Source organism: Mauremys mutica, chromosome 5 (assembly GCF_020497125.1).
Source record: "Mauremys mutica isolate MM-2020 ecotype Southern chromosome 5, ASM2049712v1, whole genome shotgun sequence".
NCBI lineage: Eukaryota > Metazoa > Chordata > Testudines > Geoemydidae > Mauremys > Mauremys mutica.
Genome location: NC_059076.1, coordinates 87,812,393 through 87,837,762, shown reverse-complemented (window position 1 = coordinate 87,837,762; position 25,370 = coordinate 87,812,393). Strand labels below are relative to the sequence as shown.

The 25,370-nt window shown below is 43.5% G+C and overlaps 1 protein-coding gene and 1 long non-coding RNA gene across 6 annotated transcripts in view; one reads left to right on the top strand and one right to left on the bottom strand.

Annotated features, from left to right (window-relative positions):
• MTUS1 (microtubule associated scaffold protein 1) overlaps positions 1-25,370 on the bottom strand; it is a 201,060-nt gene that overhangs the window by 39,640 nt on the left and 136,050 nt on the right. For all 5 annotated transcript variants that reach the window (XM_045017626.1, XM_045017624.1, XM_045017625.1 and 2 more), the window contains one exon: positions 24,824-25,041. In XM_045017626.1, the coding sequence (XP_044873561.1) occupies positions 24,824-25,041 (218 nt within the window). The remainder of the gene's footprint in view (positions 1-24,823; positions 25,042-25,370) is intronic.
• The window catches only part of LOC123370809, a 60,970-nt gene continuing 38,253 nt past the window's right edge, over positions 2,654-25,370 (top strand). Inside the window, exon 1 of the long non-coding RNA XR_006579562.1 lies at positions 2,654-2,729. This is a non-coding gene — a long non-coding RNA (uncharacterized LOC123370809). The remainder of the gene's footprint in view (positions 2,730-25,370) is intronic.

The window sequence follows — 25,370 nt, the reverse complement described above, 5'->3', positions numbered from 1 at the left end:
CTGGTCTATAAGACAAGAGAAGTGGGTATTTATTGCTAATTTGTGTGAGTAAGTATGTCCACCCTTTTCTGATTTAGTTTCCCCTATCAGCACAAAATGGATGTTCTTTGAGATACAATGTCCATGTACAGAGTCCACAGGTGCTAAGTGCACATCCAGTGTGCACCCATCAGAATGTTCCAGTTGGCAGTATTCCTCAGGGCAGCTTATGACCCCCTCCCTTTCTTATGGGAGGGTACAAAGGGCAGAACCACCCTGCCACACCCAGTTCCTTCACCACCACAAAAGCTCACAACATCTAGACTCTGAAGCAGCAAGGGTGGCACGTGGGATGTGGAGTATGTATATGGACTAACCATCTCAAAGAACATTCACTACTGTACAGCTAGCCAACCTCTTTTTCTTCAAGTGCTAGTCAGTGTGCATATTCCACAGCTGGTGACTCCCCAAGCTATGACCCTCACTCGTGGCAGGGGTATTGGGAGTTTCTGTGAATACTGATTGTAGAACTAATCTCCCAAAACCTGCCACACCCCTGGCTGCTTGCACCACTGTGTAGTGCTTAGAAAATGCATATACTTGACAGCCAGGTTTCCACTTTGCAAGCATCTCTGCTAGTCAGTCTTGCTAGGGAGACTACAGAGCTGGACTGTAGCAGGGCCACCCGGCGGGGGGGGGGGGGGAGGGGCAATTTGCCCTGGGCCCCACAGGGGCCCCCACAAGAGTTTTTCGGGGGCCCTGGAGCGGGGGGTCCTTCACTCACTTTGGGGGCCCCGGAAAACTCTCATGGTGCCCAGGCCCCCAGAGCTTCTTCCGCTCCGGGTCATCATCGGCAATTTGGCGGCAGGGGGTCCTTCCGCCAAAGTGCACCGAAGACCTGCAGCAGGGGTCCTTCCGGCACTTCGGCGGCAGGTCCCGGGCTGAGTCTTCAGCGGCAATTCAGCAGCGGGGGGTTCTTCTGCCCCAGGACCCACCACGGATGTGTTGGGTCTTCGGCGGCAAAGACCCCAGGCCCCCTGAATCCTTTTGGCGGCCCTAGACTGTAGTCTAGTGGATTGGGCCCGAACCGTGTTGGATGTTTACCTACCTGCTAGCTGATAGTATGTTCTGATGCACTGGGCAATCCAGTTTAGACTCATAGACTTTAAGGTCATAAGGGACCATTATGATCATCTAGTCTGACCTCCTGCACAATGCAGGCCACAGAATCTCACCCACCCACTCCTGTAACAAACCCCTAACCTATGTCTGAGTTATTGAAGTCCTCAAATTGTGGTTTGAGACCTCAAGCTGCAGAGAATCCTCCAGCAAGTGACCCGTGCCCCATGCTGCAGAGGAAGGCAAAAAACCTCCAGGGCCTCTGCCAATCTGCCCTGGAGGAAAATTCCTTCCTGACCCCAAATATGGCGATCAGTTAAACCCTGAGCATGTGGGCAAGACTCACCAGCCAGACACCCAGGAAAGAATTCTCTGCAGTAACTCAGATCCCATCCCATCCCATCCAACATCCCATCACAGACCACTGGGCATACTTACCTGCTGATAATCAAAGATCAGCTGCCAAATTAATTGCCAAAATTAGGCTATCCCATCATACCATCCCCTCCATAAACTTATCAAGCTTAGTCTTAAAGCCAGATGTGTCTTTTGCCCCCACTACTCCCCTTGGAAGGCTGTTCCAGAATTTCACTTCTCTAATGGTTAGAAATCTTCATCTAATTTCAAGTCTAATTTGTCCAGTTTATATCCATTTGTTCTTGTGTCCACATTGGTACTAAGCTTAAATAATTCCTCTCCCTCCCTAATATTTATCCCTCTGATATATTTATAAAGAGCAATCATATCCCCCCTCAACCTTCTTTTGGTTAGGCTAAACAAGCCAACCTTTCATAAGATAGGTTTTCCATTCCTCGGATCATCCTAGTAGCCCTTCTCTGTACCTGTTCCAGTTTGAATTCATCCTCCTTAAACATGGGAGACCAGAACTGCACACACTATTCCAGATGAGGTCTCACCAGTGCCTTGCATAATGGTACTAACACCTCCTTATCTTTGCTGGAAATACCTCGACTAATGCATCCTAAAACCACATTAGCTTGTTTAACGGCCATATCACATTGGCAGCTCATAGTCATCCTGTGATCAACCAATACTCTGAGGTCCTTCTCCTCTGTTACTTCCCACTGATGTGTCCCCAATTTATAACTAAAATTCTTGTTATTACTCCCTAAATGCATGACCTTGCACTTTTCACTATTAAATTTCATCCTATTACTATTACTCCAGTTTACAAGGTCATCCAGATCTTCCTGTATGATATCCCAGTCCTTCTCTGTGTTAGCAATACCTCCCAGCTTTGTGTCATCCACAAACTTTATAGCACATTCCCACTTTTTGTGCAAAGGTCAGTAATAAAAAGATTAAATAAGATTGGTCCCAAAACTGATTCCTGAGGAACTCCACTAGTAACCTCCCTCCAGCCTAACAGTTCACCTTTCAGTACGACATGTTGTAGACTCCCCTTTAACCAGTTCCTTATCCACCCTTCAATTTTTATATTAATCCCCATCTTTTCCAATTTAACTAATAATTCCCCATGTGGAACCATATCAAATGCTTTACTGAAATCAGTTTGATATTGACTGTGCAGAGTGAACAGGAGTAGCAAATGGAAGTTTTCTGCAAGGGAGTTCTCCAGGTGAAGGAGGAGAGACTACATGACCTGGGGGGTGAGTTTGCTGGATGCTTGCTTGCATTCAGTTTAGTGTGGTCTGCTTTGGAAGCTGTGTACTGCGCCAAGTGACCTGCATGGCTAGGCTGAAATCTTACTGACGAGAATCTAGCCTGCTGTCATTTGATCCTTAATCCCTTTAGGATCGCTAGACAAGCAGGGCAGGACTAACTGAGGGAGAAAGCTGCCTCTTCAAACCCTTTTAGGAAACAAGGGGAGCTAGCAAATGGCATTTTTTGTGTGGGGGTTCAGAGACACAGATACGCCTAACATACACACTAAACTTAGGTTAATCAACCCCCCCCCCCCAAACCAAAAAAAAACAAAAACAATAAAATCCTACAAAATAAAAATAATGCCAGCAGAAGTCCAGCAGAAGAATGGGGACTATCCAGTTTATTGCACTGAATGCAGCATGTATGATTGCCTGCCTTGTGGGCAGGTGGCATGTGTGCATATCATAAAAGCAATACATGGCCCTCAGAGACCAAGTACATTGAGGAGGCTTTCAGAAACACAGTTAGTTGGGGATTGGTCCTGCTTTGAGCAAGGAGTGGACTAGATGACCTCCTGAGGTCCCTTCCAACCCTGATATTCTATGATCCACCCCCAGTCTGACAGCCTCTATGTTGTTGAGGAGGATGAAAGTTCCTGGGAAAGATCATCAAACTGGAGCAGATGTAAATGATCCCAAAGCTGGGACCTCCTTCCAGATGTCATGGTATCCTCTCACACCAAGGATAACCCTCTCCAGGGAAGGGGACCCCAGTTATTAGGAAGAGACAGACAATAATAATGCAGGGATTTGATTATTAGAAATATAGGTAGTTGGGTTTGTGATAACTGGGAGAACTGCATGGTGAATTGACTGCTGGGTGCAAAGGTTGTGGACCTCTTGGGACACATAGATAAAAATAGTATGGGGGTTAGTCTGTATCCACAAAAGCAATGAGGAGTCCAGTGGCACCTTAAAGACTAACATTTATTTGGGCATAAGCTTTCATGGGTAAAAAAACCCACTTCTTCAGATGCAACCAGATTGCTAGCAAAAATTAAAAAGGTCAGAAGAGTTTATTAAAATAAGGGCTAGGGGAAAGCTGACAGGTACAGAGGAGCATACAGCTCAGACAGGCATTCCTTAGGGATTGGTTTATTAAAGGGGTTTCTGTATATCCTAGTAAAGAGAAGAGGATAGAAGTTGATAAAATACAGGTAGGAACTGAAGAGAAAGTCAAAAGAGTCCCATTCAATTAAAGCACTTCAAAGCAGGCAACTACATATTGACAAATTTTATAAACATTTGTATACAAATTCAAGGAGTTTTTCATACTAAGATGGGTGGACCTGAGTGCCTGGTATTAACAGAGGATACAGATATAATAGGCATCACAGAAACTTGGTGGAATGATAAGACAGGTACAAAATGTATAGGAATGTACAAGGTATACCAGGTACAAAACGTATAGGAATCACAGATGTAGGTCATGCTGGTGGGGAAGTGACAGTATATGTGAAAGCAAGCATAGGGTCAAATACAGTAAAAATCTGAAATGAATCAAACTACTATAGAGCCTCTATGGATAGAAATTCCATGCTTGAATAATAAGAATATAGCAGTAGAGAAATACTACTGACCACCTGACCAAGATGGTGACAGTGATTGTGAAATGATCAGGGAGATTAGAGAGACCACAAAAACCCCAATAATGGGGAATTTCATCTACACCCAAATGTCACCGCAGGATGGGATGCAGAGATAAACACCGTTATTGACTGCTTCTTGGAACAGCTAGTCCTGGAACCCACATGGGGAGAGGCAATTCTGATTTAGTCCTAAGCGGAGCACAGGGTCTGGTCCAAGAGGTGAATATAGCTGAACCCACTCATTAATAGCAACCATAATGTAATTAAATTTAATATCCTTCTAGGGGAGAAAATACCAAAGAAACCCACCACAGTAGCATTTAACTTCATTTTTCTGTTGTCCCTGTTTTTGAAGAGGCTAACTAAATGGAAACTAAAAGGAACAGTCACAACAGGGAAATGCTGGCAAGCTGCATGGAAATGTATTAAAACCACCATAATAGAGACTCAAACTAAACATATACCCCAAATCAAAAAAAGAAACAGTAAGTGTACCAAAAATGCCACCGAGGTTAACTGAGTAAAAGAGGCAGTTAGAGACAAAGAGACATCCTTCAAAAATTGCAAGTTAAATACCGAGGAAAATAGAAAGGAGCATAAAACTCTGCCAAGTCAAGTGTAAAAGCATAATGAGGCAGGCCAAAGAAGAATTTGAAGAGCAACTAAGCAAAACATGCAAAAAATAAACAGCAAAAAAAGGGTGGGGTTTTTTTTGTTTTTGTTTTTTTAAAGTACATCAGAAGCAAGAAGTCTGCTAAACAATCAGTGGGGCCACTGGACGATTGACGTGCTAATGGAGCACTCAGGGAAGACAAGGCTGCTGCAGAGAAACTAAATTAATTCTTTGCACCAATCTTCACTGCAGAGGATGCAAGGGAGATTCCCACACCTGAACCATTCTTTTTAGGTGACAAATCTGAGGAACTGCCCTAGATTGAGGTGTCAAAAGAGGCAGTTTTGGAACAAATTGATAAATCTAACAGTAATAAGTCAGCTTCTATACCAGAAGACTGGAAGAGAGCTAATGTGACACCATTTTTTTAAAAAAGGCTTTGGAGGCAATCCTGACAATTACAGGTTGGCAAGCCTACCTTCAATACAAGGCAAATTGGGTAAAACTATGGGAAAGGACAGAATTATTAGACACACAGATGAACACAGTATGTTGGAGAAGAGTCAACATGGCTTTTGTAAGGGAAATCATGCCTCACCAATTTATTAGAAATGCTTTGAGGATGTCAGCAAGTACATGGACATGGGTGATCCAGTGGATATAGTGTACTTGGGATTTCAGAAAGTCTTTAACAAGGTCCCTCACCAAAGGCTCTTAAGCAAAATAAGCAGCCATAGGATAAGGAAGGTCAGTCCTCTCATGGATTAATAACTGGTTAAAAGATAGGAAACAAAGGATAAGACGAAAAAGGGTCAGTTTTCACACTAGAAAGAGGTAAACAGCAGGATCCATCCAGGATTTGTACTGTGACCTGTGCTGTTCAACATGGTCGTAATTTATCTGGAAAACCGGGTAACAAGTGAGGCAGAAAAGTTGCAGATGATACTAAATTACTTAAGAGTTAAGTCCAAACCAGACTGTGAAGGGTTACAAATCTCTCTCAAAACTGGGTGACTGGGTAACAAAATGGCAGGTGAAATTCAGTGTTGATAAGTGCAAAATAATGCACACTGGAAAAAAAATCCCAATGATATGTCCAAAATGATGGGGTTTAAGTTGTCTGTTACCTGCCAAGAAAGATTTTAGAGTCATCATGGATATAGTTCTCTGAAAACATCCACTCAATATGCAGTTGCAGGCAAAAAAAGCTAACAATGTTAGGAATCATCAGGAAAGGGATAGATAATACAGAAAATAATACCACAATATAAATCCATGGTATGTCTACACCTTGAAAACTGCATGCAGTACTCATCACCCCATCTCAAAAGAGATATTAGAATTGGAAATGGACAGAGAAGGTCAACAATAATTATTAGTGGTGTGGAACAGCTTCCATATAAGGAGAGGTTAAAAAGACTAGGACTGTTCAATTTAGAAAAGAGAACTAAGGGAACAACTGAGTTAAACTGCCACCATCAGATTTTGTTAGTCTGTGGGATGCTGAAGACAGACCAAAGGGCAAACCTCAGTGTCCGTAGTGATTGTCTAATGAACTGCAGGAGCAGCCCATGCACCAGGTGAACCATGATGTGAAAGTCATGTCCTTGACATTGAGGGAAATGTACCAGTCTTTCTGGTCCAAGGAGGGAACAATGGATGCAAGAGAACCATCTTGAACCTGAGCTTCTTGACACTGATATCTGAGGTCCAGTATTGGTTGAACCCTGCCCCCATTTTCTGGGGGATACGAAAGTAATGCAAATAGAAGTCTCTTTCCCTCTGTTGATGGAAAACAGCCTCAACAGCACCAAGAGTGAGAAAGCACTGCAGTGCTTGTCCAAGCAGATTCTCATGGGAAGGGTCCCTGAATAGGGATGAGAATGGGGGACAGTTGAGAGAAGGGAAAGGTACTGAATGGTGTAACTTCTCTGGATCACCCCCAGCACCCAATAGTCTTGGGGTGATACTGAACCAGGCCTGTTGGAAGTGTCTCAGGTTCCTGAAAGGAGGGGATGATGGTATGCTGTCCTCACATATCACATCAAACTTGCTGCATGGTCAGCACTAATGCAGAATGGTGCTACTGGGAGATAGATCCTACGGCATGCTTCCTCCTTGAGGCCAGATAGCTCTGGCTGTCTGAAATAGGAGCATGGCTGTTGGTGCCACTGATCAGGCTGGAACCTAGAGAGGTCTGGGCATACATTCCTAATGATTGAGGGTGGCCCTAGAGTCTGAGGGACTTCATCACCCCATCTATTCTCTTGTGAAAGTGAGCAGCCTTCAAATGGCAAGTCTTCATTTGTTGTTTGCAGTTCTCCAGCAATACCTGCTGAAATCAGCCAGGAGTGCTGCCACATGGTAATTGCTGTTGCCTTATCTGGGGCATTCAGGGCCAACTGTAGTGTGGTTCTAGCTACCCAACGCCCCTTCTCAAGGATCATCTGGAATTCATCCTTGCAGTCCTGTCTAGCTTGTCAATCAATTGTTACAACACACTTGATGTGATCATATTTTGCTAGGACAAACTGACAATTGGAGATCCTCATCTGGAGGGGCTGCAGTAGGAGTATGCCTTTTTGGAGAGCAAGTCGAGGCATTTTGCCTCCTTCTCCTTGGGGGTTGACTTCTGGTGGCCCTAGTGAGTTCTCTCATTAGCTGCTGTCACCACCAGGGACCCCAGCACTGGGTGGGAACAGAACTGTTCATATCCCATCGCCGGGACCTGATACTGCCTATCTGCTCATTTTGACATGAGTGCCACAGATGCCAGAGTCTGCTAGAGGATCCTTGCAGGTTCCAAACATCCCTCATTGATCAGGATCATGACATGCTTCAGTACTAATGAGTGTAAAACATCTAGGAATTTGTGCAGCACATCTTGTACCTCCTCTGTGAGCAGGCAGAGCATGAGCAGTGCTGGACTTCCTGAGCTCCTGCTGGAACCTGGCCTGGAGTATTTGCTGCTGGAGTTGGAGCTCAATCTCCTTCCTGCATGCTGAACTCTGGAGGAGCAGCTCAGTTTTAAAGGGCCATAGCCTGCACTGCCTGCCCACTGACACTGCAGTGCCCCAAAGTTCCTCACTCATCACCCTTGCAGGCAGGGGGCTACACCAGCTGCCTATGCACACCTGCAGCTGGGCAGCCACTTCAAGGTAGGAGGTGAAGATGCTGAAGTTCACAGGCACAGCTGTGAGCCACCACTCTGAGTAGTCCACCCTGAGGAGCATCCCATAACCTCTTGTTCAGAGTTACGAACAACCTGGAAGAAAAAAAGTCACTGAAAGTTTGCAGATAGAAAAAAGTTGGGAGAGTGGTAAATAATGAAGAGGACATGTCACTGATACAGAGCAATGTGTTTTAAGACAGCTAAATGTAAATGTCTTCATCTTGGAACAAAGAATGTAAGCCATGCTTACAGGATGGAGGACTCTATCCTGGGAAGCAGTGACCCTGAAAAATATTTGGGGGTCATGGTGGATAATTAGCTGAACATGAGCGCCCAGGGAGATGCTGTGGCCAAAATAGCTAATGCAATACAGGGAATCTCAAGTAGGAGTAAAGAGGTTATTTTACCTCTATATTTGGCACTGGTGAGACTGCTGTTGGAATACTACCCCCTGAGTTTAAGAAGGATGTTGATAAATTGAAGAGAGTTCAGAGAAGAGCCATGAGAATGATTAAAGGATTAGAAAACACGCCTCATAGTGATAGACTCAAAGAGCTCAATGTATTTAGGAGAAAATTAAAGGGTGACTTGATTACAGTCGAAGTATCTACCTGAGGAACAAATATAATGGGTTCTTTAGCCTAGCAAAGAAAAGTATGGCACGATCCAATGGCTGGAGTTTAAGCTAGACAAATTCAGAGAGAAAATAAGGTGTACATTTTTAATGGTGAGGGCAATTAACCATTGGAACAATTTACCAAGGGTTGTGATGGATTCTCCATCACTGAATTTTTAAATCAATATTGGATTTTTCTACAAGATGTGCTCTAGGAATTGTTTTGGGGAAGTTTCGACTTCCTATATAACACAGACCATAGACTATATGATTACAATGGTCCCTTCTGGTTTTGAATCTATGAATTTGAGCAAAAAGTTAATTATTTCAATTGAGTGCATCAAATAGAATCTCATTAGTATAGCAAGTACTTAAATGATTTTTTACTGTTGTATAAATGGTGATCTTAATTTTACCATTAAAACAGAAAGCCTGACAAGTGAGTCTTGCTGTCTACTTGTCGTTCCCTACTCCTAAAAATCAAAGAGCAAAAGGTATGTTAAACATTAGGAACTATAGGCAGGTATAATAAATTAAGGTTTTGTTTACTTGCAAATAGTTCTTACAATATAAGCATCCAAATCTGCCAGGAAAAGGTCACTTTAGCAGTTTGCTAGGGGCTATACTCAATTTGCAGAAGACTAGATTGCAACCATCCTGTTTTTAACTGTAAGATGCAGCCTTAGATGGTAACAGTTCACAGCATGCAATGCACCATCTTATCCAAGCAGAGGCTCATTTTATCAAGAGGAAGCATCACAAATTGGGACCTGTTTTTTTTCATAAGACTACACCTCTGATTCAGAGGTAAATTTGGCCACAGGCCACATTGTAGAACCCAGTGAATGACATTTTTCTATAATCTGCTCTTGGGTCACCCATTCTTGCACCATTAACTCTACCCTAGAAGATAACTATGGAGGTTTATGCATTGCTCCTCCAAAATCTGCATATCAGTATTACATATACTTTGATAGTTTGGGCCAATTTCTGCTTCCTTATACACCCAAGTAACACATACACAAGTAGTCTCATAGAGCAAGGATAGCATAATTTGACCCTTTATAAATTTAAGTCTCAATATTTGGACAGACAAGATCAGTTTGGGTCCTAAAGGATTTATGAATAAAAGCAAATGCTTTGATTTGGAACAAAATACGAATTCTAAATGAAAGCGGTCCAAAAAGTTTCTCTCTCACCTTATTTAGGAGGCAAAGTGAGCTGGTGAAATCAGCTGATATTCTACTTTTACAAAGTGCCGTTCACAAAACACATTCCAAAATGCATTCCAAACACAATAATGAATAGCTATGAAGTGTTAACAGGGTGGTGTAGGAGGGCAACTTAGACTAACACCACCATTGTGGTGAATCTCCAAAGAGTCCAGAAGCAATGTTTTTTTTGATTCATGCTTTAAGAAAAGGAGTCAGTGACAGAGCCATCTTATCTATCCTACTTCAAATACAAAATTGAGGCAGCAAATTTCACTACGGGACCACTAAAATACTATTGGTGGTTTTGTTTCCAGAACCTTTTTTGGACTCACCACATTCCTCGGGGCACTAGAAAGTTTTTATACTACAGCTAACAAACTTCTTACAAGACACTCATTTGTCTCAGCAGTGCCTTTCTTCTGACACAATCTTTTAAGTGTTTTCTAAGCATGGTACTCATGACCTTCAGTTTCTGTTAATTTTTTTCCCCCATTTTTAATAGAACACGTCTACTAGGGAATCAATTTTCATTTGCCTTTGGCTTATTAGTAAAACAAAAATTCCAGACTTCATGAATACGTAGTCTGGGATTTAAATGTCTTCAGTATATATTCTCTGAAGTCTCTAATGGTTTAACGGCTTTATTTAATACAAGTTCTGAACCATCGGATGTTTATTCATTCCTTTGGAGACACTGAACTGAGTAGGTCTAGTCAGACAGGATTCCTAAGCGTAATTACAATTCAAAATAGGTCTGACTTAGCCCTGGTCTATGCTACAAACTTATGTCAGTATAGTTATGTCACTCAGGGATGTGGAAACCCAATTCCCAACCTAACTTTCGGTGTAGGCAGCACTATATCCAGGGGAGGGATTCCCCATTAACATAGCTCTTCCACATCCCTGTCATGTGGAGTACCTATGTCAATGGGAGAGTTTCTCCCATTGGGGTAGGTAGTGTCTGCACACTAAGTGCTACATTGGCGGAGCTGAAGTTCTGTAAGTGTAGACAAGCTCTTACTCTGTATGGGATATTTCTTTCTCCTGCTCCCCAACTTCAGGCATAACCTGAATATGCCAGTGTTAAATTTCAGACAAGAGATGTAGTAGATTCATCACAGATGTATTAAAGACCCTATTCAGTACAATTTTTGCCTCTTGAAAGTGATGTAGAAAATGATAGTTGGATGGTTTCTTATTTCATCCATTTTCTTATATTGGGGTTTACTTGCTGTACAGGTTTATTCTTCTCTCCCATCTCATCATGAATCTGTATTTTGGTTTAAAGACACAGTTGACTCAAATTCATAGTTTCAGCAGGGATTTTATATATTTCTTAGTATTTTTTCCCTAAGATTTCTTTTAACATGGAAGCAGTTTCATCTTGTTAGAACACATGAAAGTCAGGTGATCTAGGTTCACAGTTACTGACTCATTGATTTTGGGCCAGTGACACTTCTGTGCCTCTGGTCTCCTGTGTAAACTGTGTTAACCACTTTTGTGAAGGTATCTGAAATATAAGCATAAAAAGCATTGTCAAGTGTGAAGTATTATGGTCAAAATGGTCCTGCTTGATAAGTGAAATAGACTTTATAGAATCATCTAGGTGGCCCTATGGGGAGAGGACAAGAGACTCCTTCTTTCACTATCTACTGCCTTTTACCTTGAGTTTATTAGCGTAGGGTCTGTTCATTTTCTTGACGACTATTTGGCATTTTCACATAGATAATCCAGGAAATAATCAGAAATCATGTGTGTTGAAAAGTTCTTTAAGGCATATCTAGGGATTCCGACTACTTGGATAACCAACACATTCTGCAGTAAAAGCACCTTTTCTCAGTACCTTTCACAGTGAACCCTGTACTAGAGCCCTTTTATTAGGCAACCTTCTCTGCCTTGAGACCACTCTGAAATATCCCAGCGTATCCAGTACAATAGAAGGCCACCTCAATTAAATAACTCGTTTATCAGTCATTTCACTAACGTAGTGTTTCATTGTATTTAAATCAATTTAAATAATCTATTTCATACTGCATATTCAATATGATTGACTAAAATTTTTAAAGCATGCACAAGCAAGGGTAAAGCTTTTTGGTCAGTGAGCCACAGCATTTGAGTTATAGACATAACCTTAACGCAGTGGTCTCCAACCTTTTTAAGCACAAGATCACTTTTTGAATTAAGTGCAACTCATATTCTACCTCAAAGAAAATGTAGAAACAACAGTAAAATCACAAACCCAAACACCCTTTGCCCTGCCCCTTCTCCAAGGCTGTGCCCCACTCACTCCATCCCCGTTCTCCCCCCCGCCCCCGCCACTCACTTTCATCAGGCTGGGACAGGAGTTGGGTGCAGGAGGGGGAGTGGGCTCTGGGATGGGGGAGGGGGAGTTGGAGTGGGAGGGGGCTCCAGGCTGAGCCTGGGGAAGGGGTTTGGGGTGCAGAGGGGGTTCAGGGTGCTGGCTCCAGGAGGGGACTCAGGGCTCAGGCAGCAGGTTGGGGTGCAGGTTCTGGGAGGGGGCTGGGGCAGGAAGGGTTCGGGGTACAGGCTCCAGCAGGGTGCCGCTTACCTCAGGCAGCTCCCGGGCAGCGGTGCAGCAGAGCTAAGGTAGTCTCCCTGCCTGCCCTGGCCCTGCACTGCTCCCGGAAGTAGCCAGCATGTCCAGCAGCAGCTGGGGGCGGGGGGGAGAAGGGGGAAGAGGACAGAAGGGCAGGTGGCTCTGCACTCTGCCCTCTGCAGCAGGCACCTCCCCCAGAGCTCCCATTGGCTGCAGTTCCCCACTCCTGGCCAATGGGAGATACACGGTGGGGACTGCAGGCGAGGGCAGCACACCAAGACCCTGTCCCCTTCCTTCCTCCAGGAGCCACTGCTGGACATGCCAGCCACTTCTGGGAGCAGCGCGGGGCCAGGGCACTGGCTGCACTGCTGATCGACTGGTCCTTTGTGGAGCCTCTTACCATATCAGTCTCGGTGACTGAGACTGAATGTCAGAGGCTCCATGATCAATCAGTTGATCGCGATCTACCAGTTGGTGACCAGTCTTAAAGCAATTTCAACTGATCTGCTTCCAATGGCAGCTCGTGGGACTTCAATTTCCTGAGTCTTTATTGGGGAAAAAATGCTGTATTGTTAATATAGCCATGCTCACCAAGACATCCCATTCACTGAAGACAGACATTGAAAATACAGTGATTTCTAAATCCTCAGATTTTTAAAATCTTAAGAAATTCCAATAATAGAAAATTAACTTGAGAATGTTATAGTTGCACAGAGTTAAACACTCAGTCAGGAAATGCCAGAACTATGGCTGCTCATAGATTGATGACCCACTTCCACACATGTTTTAAATCACACTTCCTTTAACTCATGCTTACATTGCTTCTCATAATTGTTTCTCCTATTCCACAGTCTGACATCATGATATCTGCTTCTTAGTTGTCATGCCCTCTGGAGTTTAGTTTCTCATCATCCTCTCAACCACATGGGTTCCAGCCAGCAAATTCTCCTGGGCTATCTCACCAGGATGCATCTCACTGTAAAACGTTCCTGGATACTGTGAATCAAAATTCCAATCCTCTTCTTGACACTGTTTGAGGACTGACAGCAATGTCATAGAATCATAAAAGATTAGGTTTGGAAGGGACCTCAGGAGGTCATCTAGTCCAACCCCCTGCTCAAAGCAGGACCAATGCCAACTAGATCATCGCAGCCAGGGCTTTGTCAAACTGGGCCTTAAAAACGTCTAAAGATGGAGATTCCACCACCTCCCTAGGTAACCCATTCCAGTGCTTCACCATCCTCCTAGTGAAATTGTTTTTCAACAATATCTAACCTAGACCTCCCCCACTGCAACTTGAGATCATTGCTCCTTGTTCTGTCATCTGCCACCACTGAGAACAGCCTAGCTCCAGCCTCTTTGGAACCCCCTTCAGGTAGGTGAAGGCTGCTATCAAATTCCACCTCACTCTTATCTTCTGCACACTAAATAAGCCCAGTTCCCTCAGCCTCTCCTCATAAGTCATGTGCCCCAGCCCCCTAATCCTTCTCATTGCCCTCCACTGGACTCTCCAATTTGTTCCCAACCTTTCTGTAGTGAGGGGGGGCAAAACTGGATGCAATACTCCAGATGTGACCTCACCAGTACCAAATAGAGGAGAATAATTACTTCCCTTGATCTGCTGGCAATGCTCCTACTAATGTTGCCAAGAAGGCTAGTGGCATATTGGGCTGCAAGGGCACACTGTTGACTTGTATCCAGCTTCTTGTCCACTGTAATCCCCAGGTCCTTTTCTGCAGAACTGCCCCTTAGCCAGTTGGTCCCTAGCCCATAGCAGTGCATGAGATTCTTCTGTCCTAAGTGCAGGACTCTACACTTATCCTTGTTGAACCTCGTCAGATTTCTTTTGGCCCAATCCTCCAATTTGTCTAGGTCACTCTGGACCCTATTCCTACCCTCCAGCATATCTACCTCTTCCCCCAGTTTAATGTAATCCGTGAACTTGCTGAGGGTGCAATCCATCCTATCATCCAGATCATTAATGAAGATATTGAACAAAAACAGGCCCAAGACTGACCCCTGGGGCACTCCGTTTGATACTGGCTGCCAACTAGACATCGAGCCCTTGATCAATACTCGTTGATCCCGATGATCTAGCCAGCTTTCTACTCACCTTATAGTTCATTCATCCAATCCATACTACTTTAACTTGCTGGTAAGAATACTGCGGGAGACCATATCAAAAGCTTTGCTAAAGTCAAGATATCTCACATCCACCGCTTTCCCCATATCCACAGAGCTAATTATCTCACCAAGTAAGGCAATCAGGTTGGTCAGGCATGACTTGCCCTTGGTGAATCCATGTGGACTGTTCCTGATCACCCTCTTCTCCCCCAAGTGCTTCAAAATGGATTCCTTGAGAACCTGGTCCATGATTTTTCCAGGGACTGAGGTGAGGCTGACTTGTCTGTAGTTAGCCAGATTATTCTTTCCCTTTTTTAAACATGGGCACTATATTTGCCTTTTTCCAATCATCCAGGACCTCCTCCAATCACCATGAGTTTTCAAAGATAATGGCCAATGGCTTTGAAATGACATCAGCCAACTCAGTACCCTCGGATGCATTAGATCTGGACCCATGGACTTGTGCATGTCCAGCTTTTCTAAATAGTCCTTAACCTGTTCTTTCACCACTGAGGGCTGCTCACCTCCTCCCCATACTGTGCTGCCCAGTGCAGCAGTCTGGGAGCTGACCTTGTCCGTGAAGCCTGGAGTACTTCAGCTTTTTCCACATCATCTGTCACTGGGCTGCCTCCCGCATTCAGTAGGATCCCACACGTTCCCTGACCACCTTCTTGTTGCTAACACCTATATAAACCCTTCTTGTTACCCTTCACATCCCTTGCTAGCTGCAACTCCAATTGTGCTTTGGCTTTCCTGATTACATTCTTGCATGCTCGAGCAATATTTTTATATTCCTTCTAAGTCATCTGTTCAAGTTCCCACTTCTTGTAAACTTCCTTTTGGGTTTAAGGTCACCACAGATTTCTCTGTTAAGCCAAGCTGGTCTCCTGCCAAATTTGCTATTCTTTCTGCACATCGGGATGGTTTGTTCCTGTGCCCTCAGTAAGGCTTCTTTAAAATACAGCCAGCTCTCCTGGACTCCTTTCCCCCTCATATTAGCCTCCCAGGGGATCCTGTCCATCAGTTCCCTGAGGGAGGCAAAGTTTGCTTTTCTGAAGTCCTGGGTCCCTATTCTGCTGCTCTCCTTTCTTCCTTTTGTCAGGATCCTGAACTTGACCATCTCATGGTCACTGCTGCCCAGGTTGCCACCCATTTCTACTTCCCTCACCAGTTCTTCCCTATTTGTGAGCAGCAGGTCAAGAGGGGCATGGCCCTTAGTTGGTTCCTCCAGTACTTGCACCTGGAAGTTGACCCCAACACTCTCCAAAAACTTCCTGGATTGTCTGTACACTGCTGTATTGCTCTCCCAGCAGATGTCAGGGTGATTGAAGTCCCCCATGAGAACCAGGCCCTGTGATCTGGAAACTTATGTTAGTTGTCCAAATAAAGCCTCATCTACCTCCTTCTCTTGGTCTGTGGTCTATAGCAGATGTCCACTCTTGTTCTTCTGATCTCTAAACTTAACCCAAAGACTCTGAACAGGCTTTTCTCCAGTTTCATACTGGAGCTTGGAGCAATCATACTGCTGTCTTATATATAGTGCAACTCCTCCACCTTTTCTCCCCGGCCTTTCCTTCTTAAACAGTTTATACCCACCCATGACAGTGCTCCAAACGTGTGCTTCTCATCCAACATTTCTCTAAGCTGTTCTGTTCTCTGTTCAAAGTTTCAGTAGCTTATTTCTAAAGCACAGTTTAAGTATCTTATCCTTAAGTTCATTTTGCATATAATGGGCATATAAATATTTTGTAGTCCAAATAAGATATTCTATTTTAGGTACAATCGTCCTCATTCTAAACAGGACACAAATGTTCAATAATTACAATTCATGTATTACTTAAAAAAACATGACTTAGGCAAGATCTATGCTAATATCACTGCAGTGGCCATGTCACTTAATTCAAGCCACTACCACCATGCAATTCATTTTCACCTAAAAGATAAGCCTCAACAGAATAGCTTCAGAGTATGAAGTTTAAGAAAGAAGATGTACTCTAGCTAATACTGTGGAGAAGACCAACATGTCTAGAGTTACTCTATTTCTATCAGTGTGAAAAAATATATTTTTTATTGGCACTGAATTTCAAAAGGTGAAGCCTAACTTATTGTTTTGAGCTAAAGTGAGTTCATTGGTACTTCAGTGGTTGGGTTTGATTTTAAACATTTGGACTTTTAATTCGAAGTGGATGAAAAACCTGTTTCATAATATTTAACATTTGTCTGAACAAACAGCAATATCTAAGAGTTTTACTTCTACACAAAGTATGGATCAGTTTTTATTTTACAACAAAAAGTGGCCCAGTTACAATCTTAGAGAGCAAGCAGGAGGTCTCAGTATTGTCTGGGAAGGTTTAAGAGGGTAAAACTGACAGATTTTCAGGACGCTGTCTGCAACACGGACCACCCTCATTCTCACTGATAGTATAATCTGGGGTTCAGATTTGTTTTAATGTAACAAACTCTGGTTCCTACTGAATTTACTACAGACACATTATGCCAGATCTTTTAAACTAGGTTTGTGATTTCCATTAATGTAAATAACTTCTAATAATATGATACATTTGAAGATTAATATAGTGAATAAGTTGATAAAAGAAATATCGAAGAGTTAAAGTCAATCAACTGAAAACCATACTGCTCCATTTTTTTTTAAAACCTGATACAGTTACAACCATCACCTACCAAGATTACTACAATAGAAGAAAGAATTTTTAGTTTTAGCCTGCATTTGATAACACTGAGTATTCTGAGTTTCATTGTTCCCCTTCTTGCTTGTTGAGGTTAAAAACAGGAAAGCACGATATAAAGCCACAAAATATTGGCAAGGGACAATAGAACAGGTATAATGACAGCAACATTTTTAACTGACTAGATTTCAATTTGATGTGTCCTTTTAACACTGCAAGTGCACACACACACATTTAACAGTTGTCAGTCCAGTTTCTGACATTTATGTCAGATGCCTTGCTCATTTCCAATAAATAGTCTAGCTGCCAAGAAGATCACTATCTTTCATTAGTTTGTTGTAGCAACATTACAACAATAATTGAGAGAAAGTTACTTGAATTCCCGGTAAGTAAAAGCTGGATTTTAGAATTTTAAGGTCAAGAATTCTCAAATCTTAAACTGGTTATCCACACTTCAAGCATATCACATTTATAAAGACTACCCGTAATAAATCTTAAGTCTAACTGTAGAAATCTGGGCAAATTCTGATAGCTAAAGAGTTTAATGGTTGACCGATAATTTCCTAATACAGTATGACAAATACAAGATAATGCTTCTACATGCATACAGTAAAGGTAGATTTAGGGTTTAACACAACTTTGGGGGCAATACCTGTGTCAGATTAGGAAAAACAGTACTGTACCATTACTAGATCTAATTAAAGAAATATATAGACAGAGTGCCCTCCTGTTCCTTTACTCCAATGGGGCTGGATGGATTTGTCTGTGTTTTGCCAAGAATTTTAGTTAACAGCAACACCATAGAGTCCATTTTTAGCGGAGGAAAATGCAGTAAGTTATTTCAAACATGTGGAAGTTTACTAGGCACTAGGACTTCAGTTAAACTATGGCTATCAAGAGAATAGGAGCGACAACACATCTTACAAATAATTAATTTTGATAGTATAGCTTTTAATGGCAGGCATCGTCGTGAAGAAAATTTGGCTCAAACTCCAATCTAATCAGTTTGCAGACTTCAAAGGGAAATTTAAGTTGGCTTCAGTTGCAGTTTAGTTAACAGAGCTTGAGGTAGAAATTCAAATACAAGCAAGCATAAATTTGGAAACAAAGTTACAGGTAGAAGAAAAACAAAATGCAATCTATAGCTTATACTTGTTAATAAATTACTTTCCTGTCTAATAAAGTATTTCTCACCTCAAGGTTATCCTTTGCAGAGCTTGGCAAGTCCAAAGAATTTGGGATCCACTTTTCATGGGACCCCCACCCCCTGGCCCTACTGACAGTCTTCTTGTCCTCTTTCTTTTATACAATTACAGACTCACGTCCTTCAATTTAGAGGTCCCTATTGAGAGGCTTTTAATGGGGTTCTTTTTGTCCTTGTAAACTCTGAACCCTGCATCTGGCCCAAAGTGTAAACACAAACTGGCTCAGTTGACAGATGTCCATTGTTCTCATGTTATAATTGGGTTAGCTCTCAATTTCCTCTCCTCAGGTGACAGGTCTCACTCCCATCAGATTTGGAATACAATATCCTACATGTTAGATAACTCAATCTGTTTCCCAATCAAACATATTGCAATAAACCATGACAATTAGCTAGTTCTTAGCTTTCAGCAGAGACCACATGACGACTCCCTTTGGTGAAATATTGAGAAGGTTGTCAGATACAGGGTAATACACTTGTCTGGGTCTTCTGTGACACATCTACTCCTTCGCCTTTCCTGATCACTTTTAGAGTAAGATGCTTACCCTTTACACAGAAGCTGAACAATGTCACAGAATATTCCTTAGCTGAAATAAATTGAATAATTTGAATCTAGGTTTTTTGTACAAGAGCAAACCATGTTTAAAGGGTCCTTAAGCGTTGACTGGATTGCTCATCAAGAGTAACACCATCCTTACATGCTACAAAAACAAACCTTTTTAAAGTAAGGGCTATGGAGACAAGTCTCCAAATAGAAAATATTTACAATAAATTTTAGCTTTTGACTGGCTGATACCAGGGGTGTCATTAAGAGTTGCAAAGAGAGTTCTGTACTTTAAAAGCAGAAGAAAAACAGGGGTATGGCAGTGACCCAATGATCTCTCTATATATGTGCATGTTATTTGCAGAAGGTTTTCAAGATAGTAGATAGGAGATCGTACAGTGTATATATTGGATGTAATAATTTGATGTAACAAGAAAGGTACGCTAAGTGCTGCAGTAGGGGGACTGCGCTGGTGAGTATCTGAGTGTCTGTTAAGGGGACAGTTTGGCAGTTTGACCGTGTGCTTGATTGTTTGATTGCTTGTTTGACCAGTGTGACCTGGGAGTGCTTTGTTCCAGCTGGGCCTGACTGTTATAAAAAGGCAGTCAGCTGCGAACCAGCTGAGCAGCGAACAGCAGAGAGGCAAACAGAAGGAGTTTGTCTGGCGAGAGCCTGGTGAGGCCCCCCCTCGCAGGTGTCTCTGAGTAGCTTCTGCCACAAGTAAAGAAGCTCTTAGAAGGAAGAGACTATGGATGCGGAGCGATCCGCTGTTGTGACCTGCACAGGATGCGCCATGTTCGTCTTCCTTCCACAGGACAGAAGCGACTTTGTCTGTACAAAGTGCAAGCTGATCTCCATATTGGAAGAGAAGATTCAAGGTCTGGAGAAACAAATATCAACCCTGCATTCCATAAAAGAAAATGAGGATTTCCTGGATAGACGTCAGGATCAGCTTCAGCGGGCACAATGTTTTGAAGATTCAGAGCAGGCTACGGAGTGGGTACAGAAGGCCAGCGAGGATAATTGGCAGCATGTGACTTCCAGAAGAGCAAAGAGTACCAGAAACGTCCATGTACCAGTAACACAGATGCAGGTGAGCAACCGTTTTCATGTTCTCTCCGCAGGTACTAGTGCAGAGGGTGGAGTGGATGATACATCTGAGGGAACAGAGCAGAAGGAGACTCCACTGATTGGAAGGCATGAGATGCGCCATCCTAGGGATGGGGGTTCCACGACCACCACTCTCAAGAGGAGGAGGAGGAGGGTGGTGCTGGTCGGGGACTCTCTCCTCAGGGGGACTGAGTCATCTATCTGCTGCCCTGACCGGGAAAACCCAGAGGTGTGCTGCTTGCCAGGGGCTAGGATTCATGATGTGACGGAGAGACTGCCGAGACTCATCAAGCCCTCAGATCGCTACCCCTTCCTGCTTCTCCACGTGGGCACCAATGATACTGCCAAGAATGACCTCAAGCGTATCACTGCAGACTACGTGGCTCTGGGAAGAAGAATAAAGGAGTTTGAGGCGCAAGTGGTGTTCTCGTCTATCCTCCCTGTGGCAGGAAAAGGCCGGGGTAGAGACCGTTGAATCGTGGAAATCAACGAATGGCTACGCAGATGGTGTCGGAGAGAAGGGTTTGGATTCTTTGACAATGGGATGGTCTTCCAAGAAGAAGGATTGCTAGGCAGAGACGGGCTCCACCTCACGAAGAGAGGGAAGAGCATCTTTGCAAGCAGGCTGGCTAACCTAGTGAGGAGGGCTTTAAACTAGGTTCACCGGGGGAAGGAGACCAAAGCCCCGAGGTAAGTGGGGAAGTGGGATATCGGGAGAAAGCACAAGTAGGTGAGTGCAAGAGGGGAGGGCTCTAGCCACATACTGGGACACCAGGACGATCAGTGAGTTATCTTACATGCCTATACACAAATGCAAGAAGCCTGGGGAACAAGCAGGGAGAACTAGAAGTCCTGGCACAGTCAAGGAATTATGATGTAATTGGAATAACAGAGACTTGGTGGGATAACTCACATGATTGGAGTACTGTCATGGATGGATATAAACTGTTCAGGAAGGATAAGCAGGGCAGAAAAGGTGGGGGAGTTGCGTTGTATGTAAGAGAGCAGTATGACTGCTCAGAGCTCCAGTATGAAACTGCAGAAAAACCTGAGAGTCTCTGGATTAAATTTAGAAGTATGAACAACAAGGGTGATGTCGTGGTGGGAGTCTGCTACAGACCACCAGACCAGGGGGATGAGGTGGACGAGGCTTTCTTCCAGCAACTAACAGAAGTTGCTAGATCACAGGCCCTGGTTCTCATGGGTGACTTTAATCACCCTGATATCTGCTGGGAGAGCAATACAGCAGTGCACAGACAATCCAGGAAGTTTCTGGAAAGTGTAGGGGACAATTTCCTGGTGCAAGTGCTGGAGGAACCAACTAGGGGAAAAGCTCTTCTTGACCTGTTGCTCACAAACAGAGAAGAAATAGTAGAGGAAGCAATAGTGGATGGGAACCTGGGAGGTAGTGACCATGAGATGGTCGAGTTCAGGATCCTGATACAAGGAAGAAAGGAGAGCAGTAGAACAGAGACCCTGGACTTCAGAAAAGCAGACTTCGACTCTCTCAGGGAACTGATGGGCAAGGTCCCCTGGGAGAATAACATGATGGGGAAAGGAGTCGAGGAAAGCCGGCTGTATTTTAAAGAATCCTTATTGAGGTTGCAGGAACAAACCATCCCGATGTGTAGGAAGAAAAGTAAATATGGCAGGCGACCAGCTTGGCTTAACAGTGAAATCCTTGCTCGTCTTAAACAAAAAAACAGCTTACAAGAAGTGGAAGATTGGACAAATAACCAGGGAAGAGTATAAAAGTATTGCTCAGGCATGCAGGAGTGAAATTAGGAAGGCCAAATCACACTTGGAGTTGCAGCTAACCGGAGATGTTAGGAGTAACAAGAAGGGTTTCTTCAGGTATGTTAGCAACAAGAAGAAAGTCAAGGAAAGTGTGGGCCCCTTGCTGAATGAGGGAGGGAACCTAGAGACAGAGGATGTGGAGAAAGCTAGTGTACTCGATGCTTTTTTTGCCTCTGTCTTCACAGACAAGGTCAGCTCCCAGACAGCTGCACTCTGCAGCATGGTATGGGGAGGAGGTGACCAGCTCTCTGTGGAGAAAGTAGTAGTTTGGGACTATTTAGAAAAGCTGGACGAGCACAAGTCCATGGGGCCGGATGCACTGCATCCGAGGGTGCTAAAGGAGTTGGCCGATGAGATTGCAGAGCCATTGGCCATTATCTTTGAAAAATCATGGCGATCGGGGGAGGTCCCGGATGACTGGAAAAAAGCTAATGTAGTGCCCATCTTTAAAAAAGGGAAGAAGGAAGATCCAGGGAACTACAGGCCAGTCAGTCTCACCTCAGTCCCTGGAAAAATCATGGAACAGGTCCTTAAGGAATCAATCCTGAACCACTTAAAGGAGGGGAAAGTGATCAGGAACAGTCAGCATGGATTCACCAAGGGCAAGTCATGCCTGACTAACCTAATTGCCTTCTATGATGAGATAACCGGTTCTGTGGATGAGGGGAAAGCAGTGGATGTGCTATTTCTGGACTTTAGCAAAGCCTTTGATACAGTCTCCCACAGTATTCTTGCCAGCAAGTTAAAGAAGTAGGGGCTGGATGAATGGACGGTAAGGTGGATAGAAAACTGGCTAGATGGTCGGGCTCAACGGGTAGTGATCAATGGTTCCATGTCTAGTTGGCAGCCGGTATCAAGTGGAGTGCCCCAAGGGTCGGTGCTGGGGCCGGTTTTGTTCAATATCTTCATTAACGATCTGGAGGATGGTGTGGACTGCACCCTTAGCAAGTTTGCAGATGACACTAAACTGGGAGGAGTGGTTGATACGCTGGAGGGTAGGGCTAGGATACAGAGGGACCTAGACAAATTAGAGGATTGGGCCAAAAGAAATATGATGAGGTTCAACAAGGACAAGTGCAGAGTCCTGCAGTTAGGACGGAAGAATCCCATGCACTGCTACAGACTAGAGACTGAACGGCTGGGCAGCAGTTCTGCAGAAAAGGACCTTGGGGTTACGGTGGACGAAAAGCTGAATATGAGTCAACAGTGTGCCCTTGTTGCCAAGAAGGCTAATGGTATTTTGGGTTGTATAAGTAGGGGCATTTCCAGCAGATCGAGGGATGTGATCATTCCCCTCTATTCAGCACTGGTGAGGCCTCATTTAGAGTACTGTGTCCAGTTTTGGGCCCCACACTACAAGAAGGATGTGGATAAATTGGAGAGAGTCCAGCGGAGGGCAACAAAAATGATTAGGGGGCTGGAGCACCTGACTTATGAGAAGAGGCTGAGGGAACTGGGATTGTTTAGCCTGCAGAAGAGAAGAATGAGGGGGGATTTGATAGCTGCTTTCAACTACCTGAAAGGGAGTTCCAAAGAGGATGGATCTAGACTGTTCTCAGTGGTAGAAGATGACAGAACAAGGAGTAATGGTCTCAAGTTGCAGAGGGGGAGGTTTAGGTTGGACATTAGGAAAAACTTTTTCACTAGTAGGGTGGTGAAGAACTGGAATGGGTTACCTAGGGAGGTGGTGGAATCTCCTTCCTTAGAGGTTTTTAAGGTCAGGCTTGACAAAGCCCTGGCTGGGATGATTTAGTTGGGTTTGGTCCTGCTTTGAGCAGGGGGTTGGACTAGATGACCTCCTGAGGTCCCTTCCAACCCTGAGATTCTATGATTCTATGAACTAGTCGTACACAACTTATTGTCAAGTAAATTAAGTCACTAGAAGATATCAGCAAATTATGGTAAACAGAATAATGAACACCTGCTCAATGCAGGTGGTCAATAATGTTAGGATATATTAGCAAGGGACAGTTTAATGGTATTTTGACATATATCGAGTATGATTAATTGAAGGCCTTCAATTAACACTGTGAAGGCATTGAAGGCAAAGAACCTCATCCTGGATACTGTTTTCAATTGTAGTCATATCTTAAAGGTTCTATTAGAAAAAAAAGCCCAGAGAAGGGTAACAAATGCTGACAGCCTACATTTCTATGAAGACTTCCCCCATAGGAAGAGAGATACACAATACAACATCTATATAGTTTAGAGATTAAACAAGAGGTAAGTGTACAAAAAATGAATGCTATAGAAAAAAAGAAAGCACTCCTACTGGAAGGTTCCTATGGGTACATCTACACCAGTGCTTAATTTGTAATGAAAGATGCCGGAGCTCAAGCAATTTAAAAAAAAACCCCAAAAAACCCTTTCATAACTGTCATGGCAAGCCCACTGATGTCAGAGCTCTGAACTGCCAAGTCTATGTTAACACTGATCTACACAGCAAAAAACCCTGTGTAAGTGAGTCTCAGAGCCTGGGTCTAGTAACTCAGGCTCACTCTGTTGGGATAAAAATAGTAGTGTAGACTTTTGGGCTGGAACCTGGGCTCAGAGTCCCCCCTCCCTAGAGCTAGGTCTCAGAGCCCAAAACACACTATTATTTTTACCCCAACAGCATAAGCCTGAGCCACTTCACCTGGGCTCCACGACTTGCTGCCACAGATTTTTTTTTTTTGAGTGGGCTTCATAGATTCACCAGATGAGTCAAACGAAGACCTGTTATGTGTACAAATTAAATATCCAGAGGCCCTGCCAGATTCAGAAGACGACACCAAATTCAAGCAAAGACTACTGCATTTGGATAGCCTTACCTCAGACTGTAGGTGCTGGATCACAACTGTTAATGCTTCAAACTTCTGATTACTGCTTGCCAAGAATTTCTTCAAATGCAGGATAATTTCACTTTGGTTCTCACATTTTGCTTTGTATTGTGCCAATTCACGTGTTTTTGTTTCAGTTGAATGCACAGCTGGAGAGGTTTGTGTGTGTATGCATGAACTTTTAGGAGTCCTCTGCTTGCCTCTCTCAACTGGAATTAAAAAAAAAAAAAGAGACATTCTAATTAAAATATTCACTTCTGAAGTTTTACTAACTACCAAAGCTAGAAGTTAAAACACAAAGGAAATAGAAACACATATTTAAAAAACATTTCCTGAGCCACTTTGACTGGGTCAAAAGGGTTACTTTTTAATGGCATTACGGTCTTGAGGGTAAGGGACCATACAACAGCTTCAGAGTTCTCATACCACAAAAGCCATATACAACTCAAATTGCTCTTTATGATTATGCATTTACATTTGTTCATTAAGTGCATTTTAGCTAACTCTTTACACTGCAATTTTGATAAGCATTTTGAAA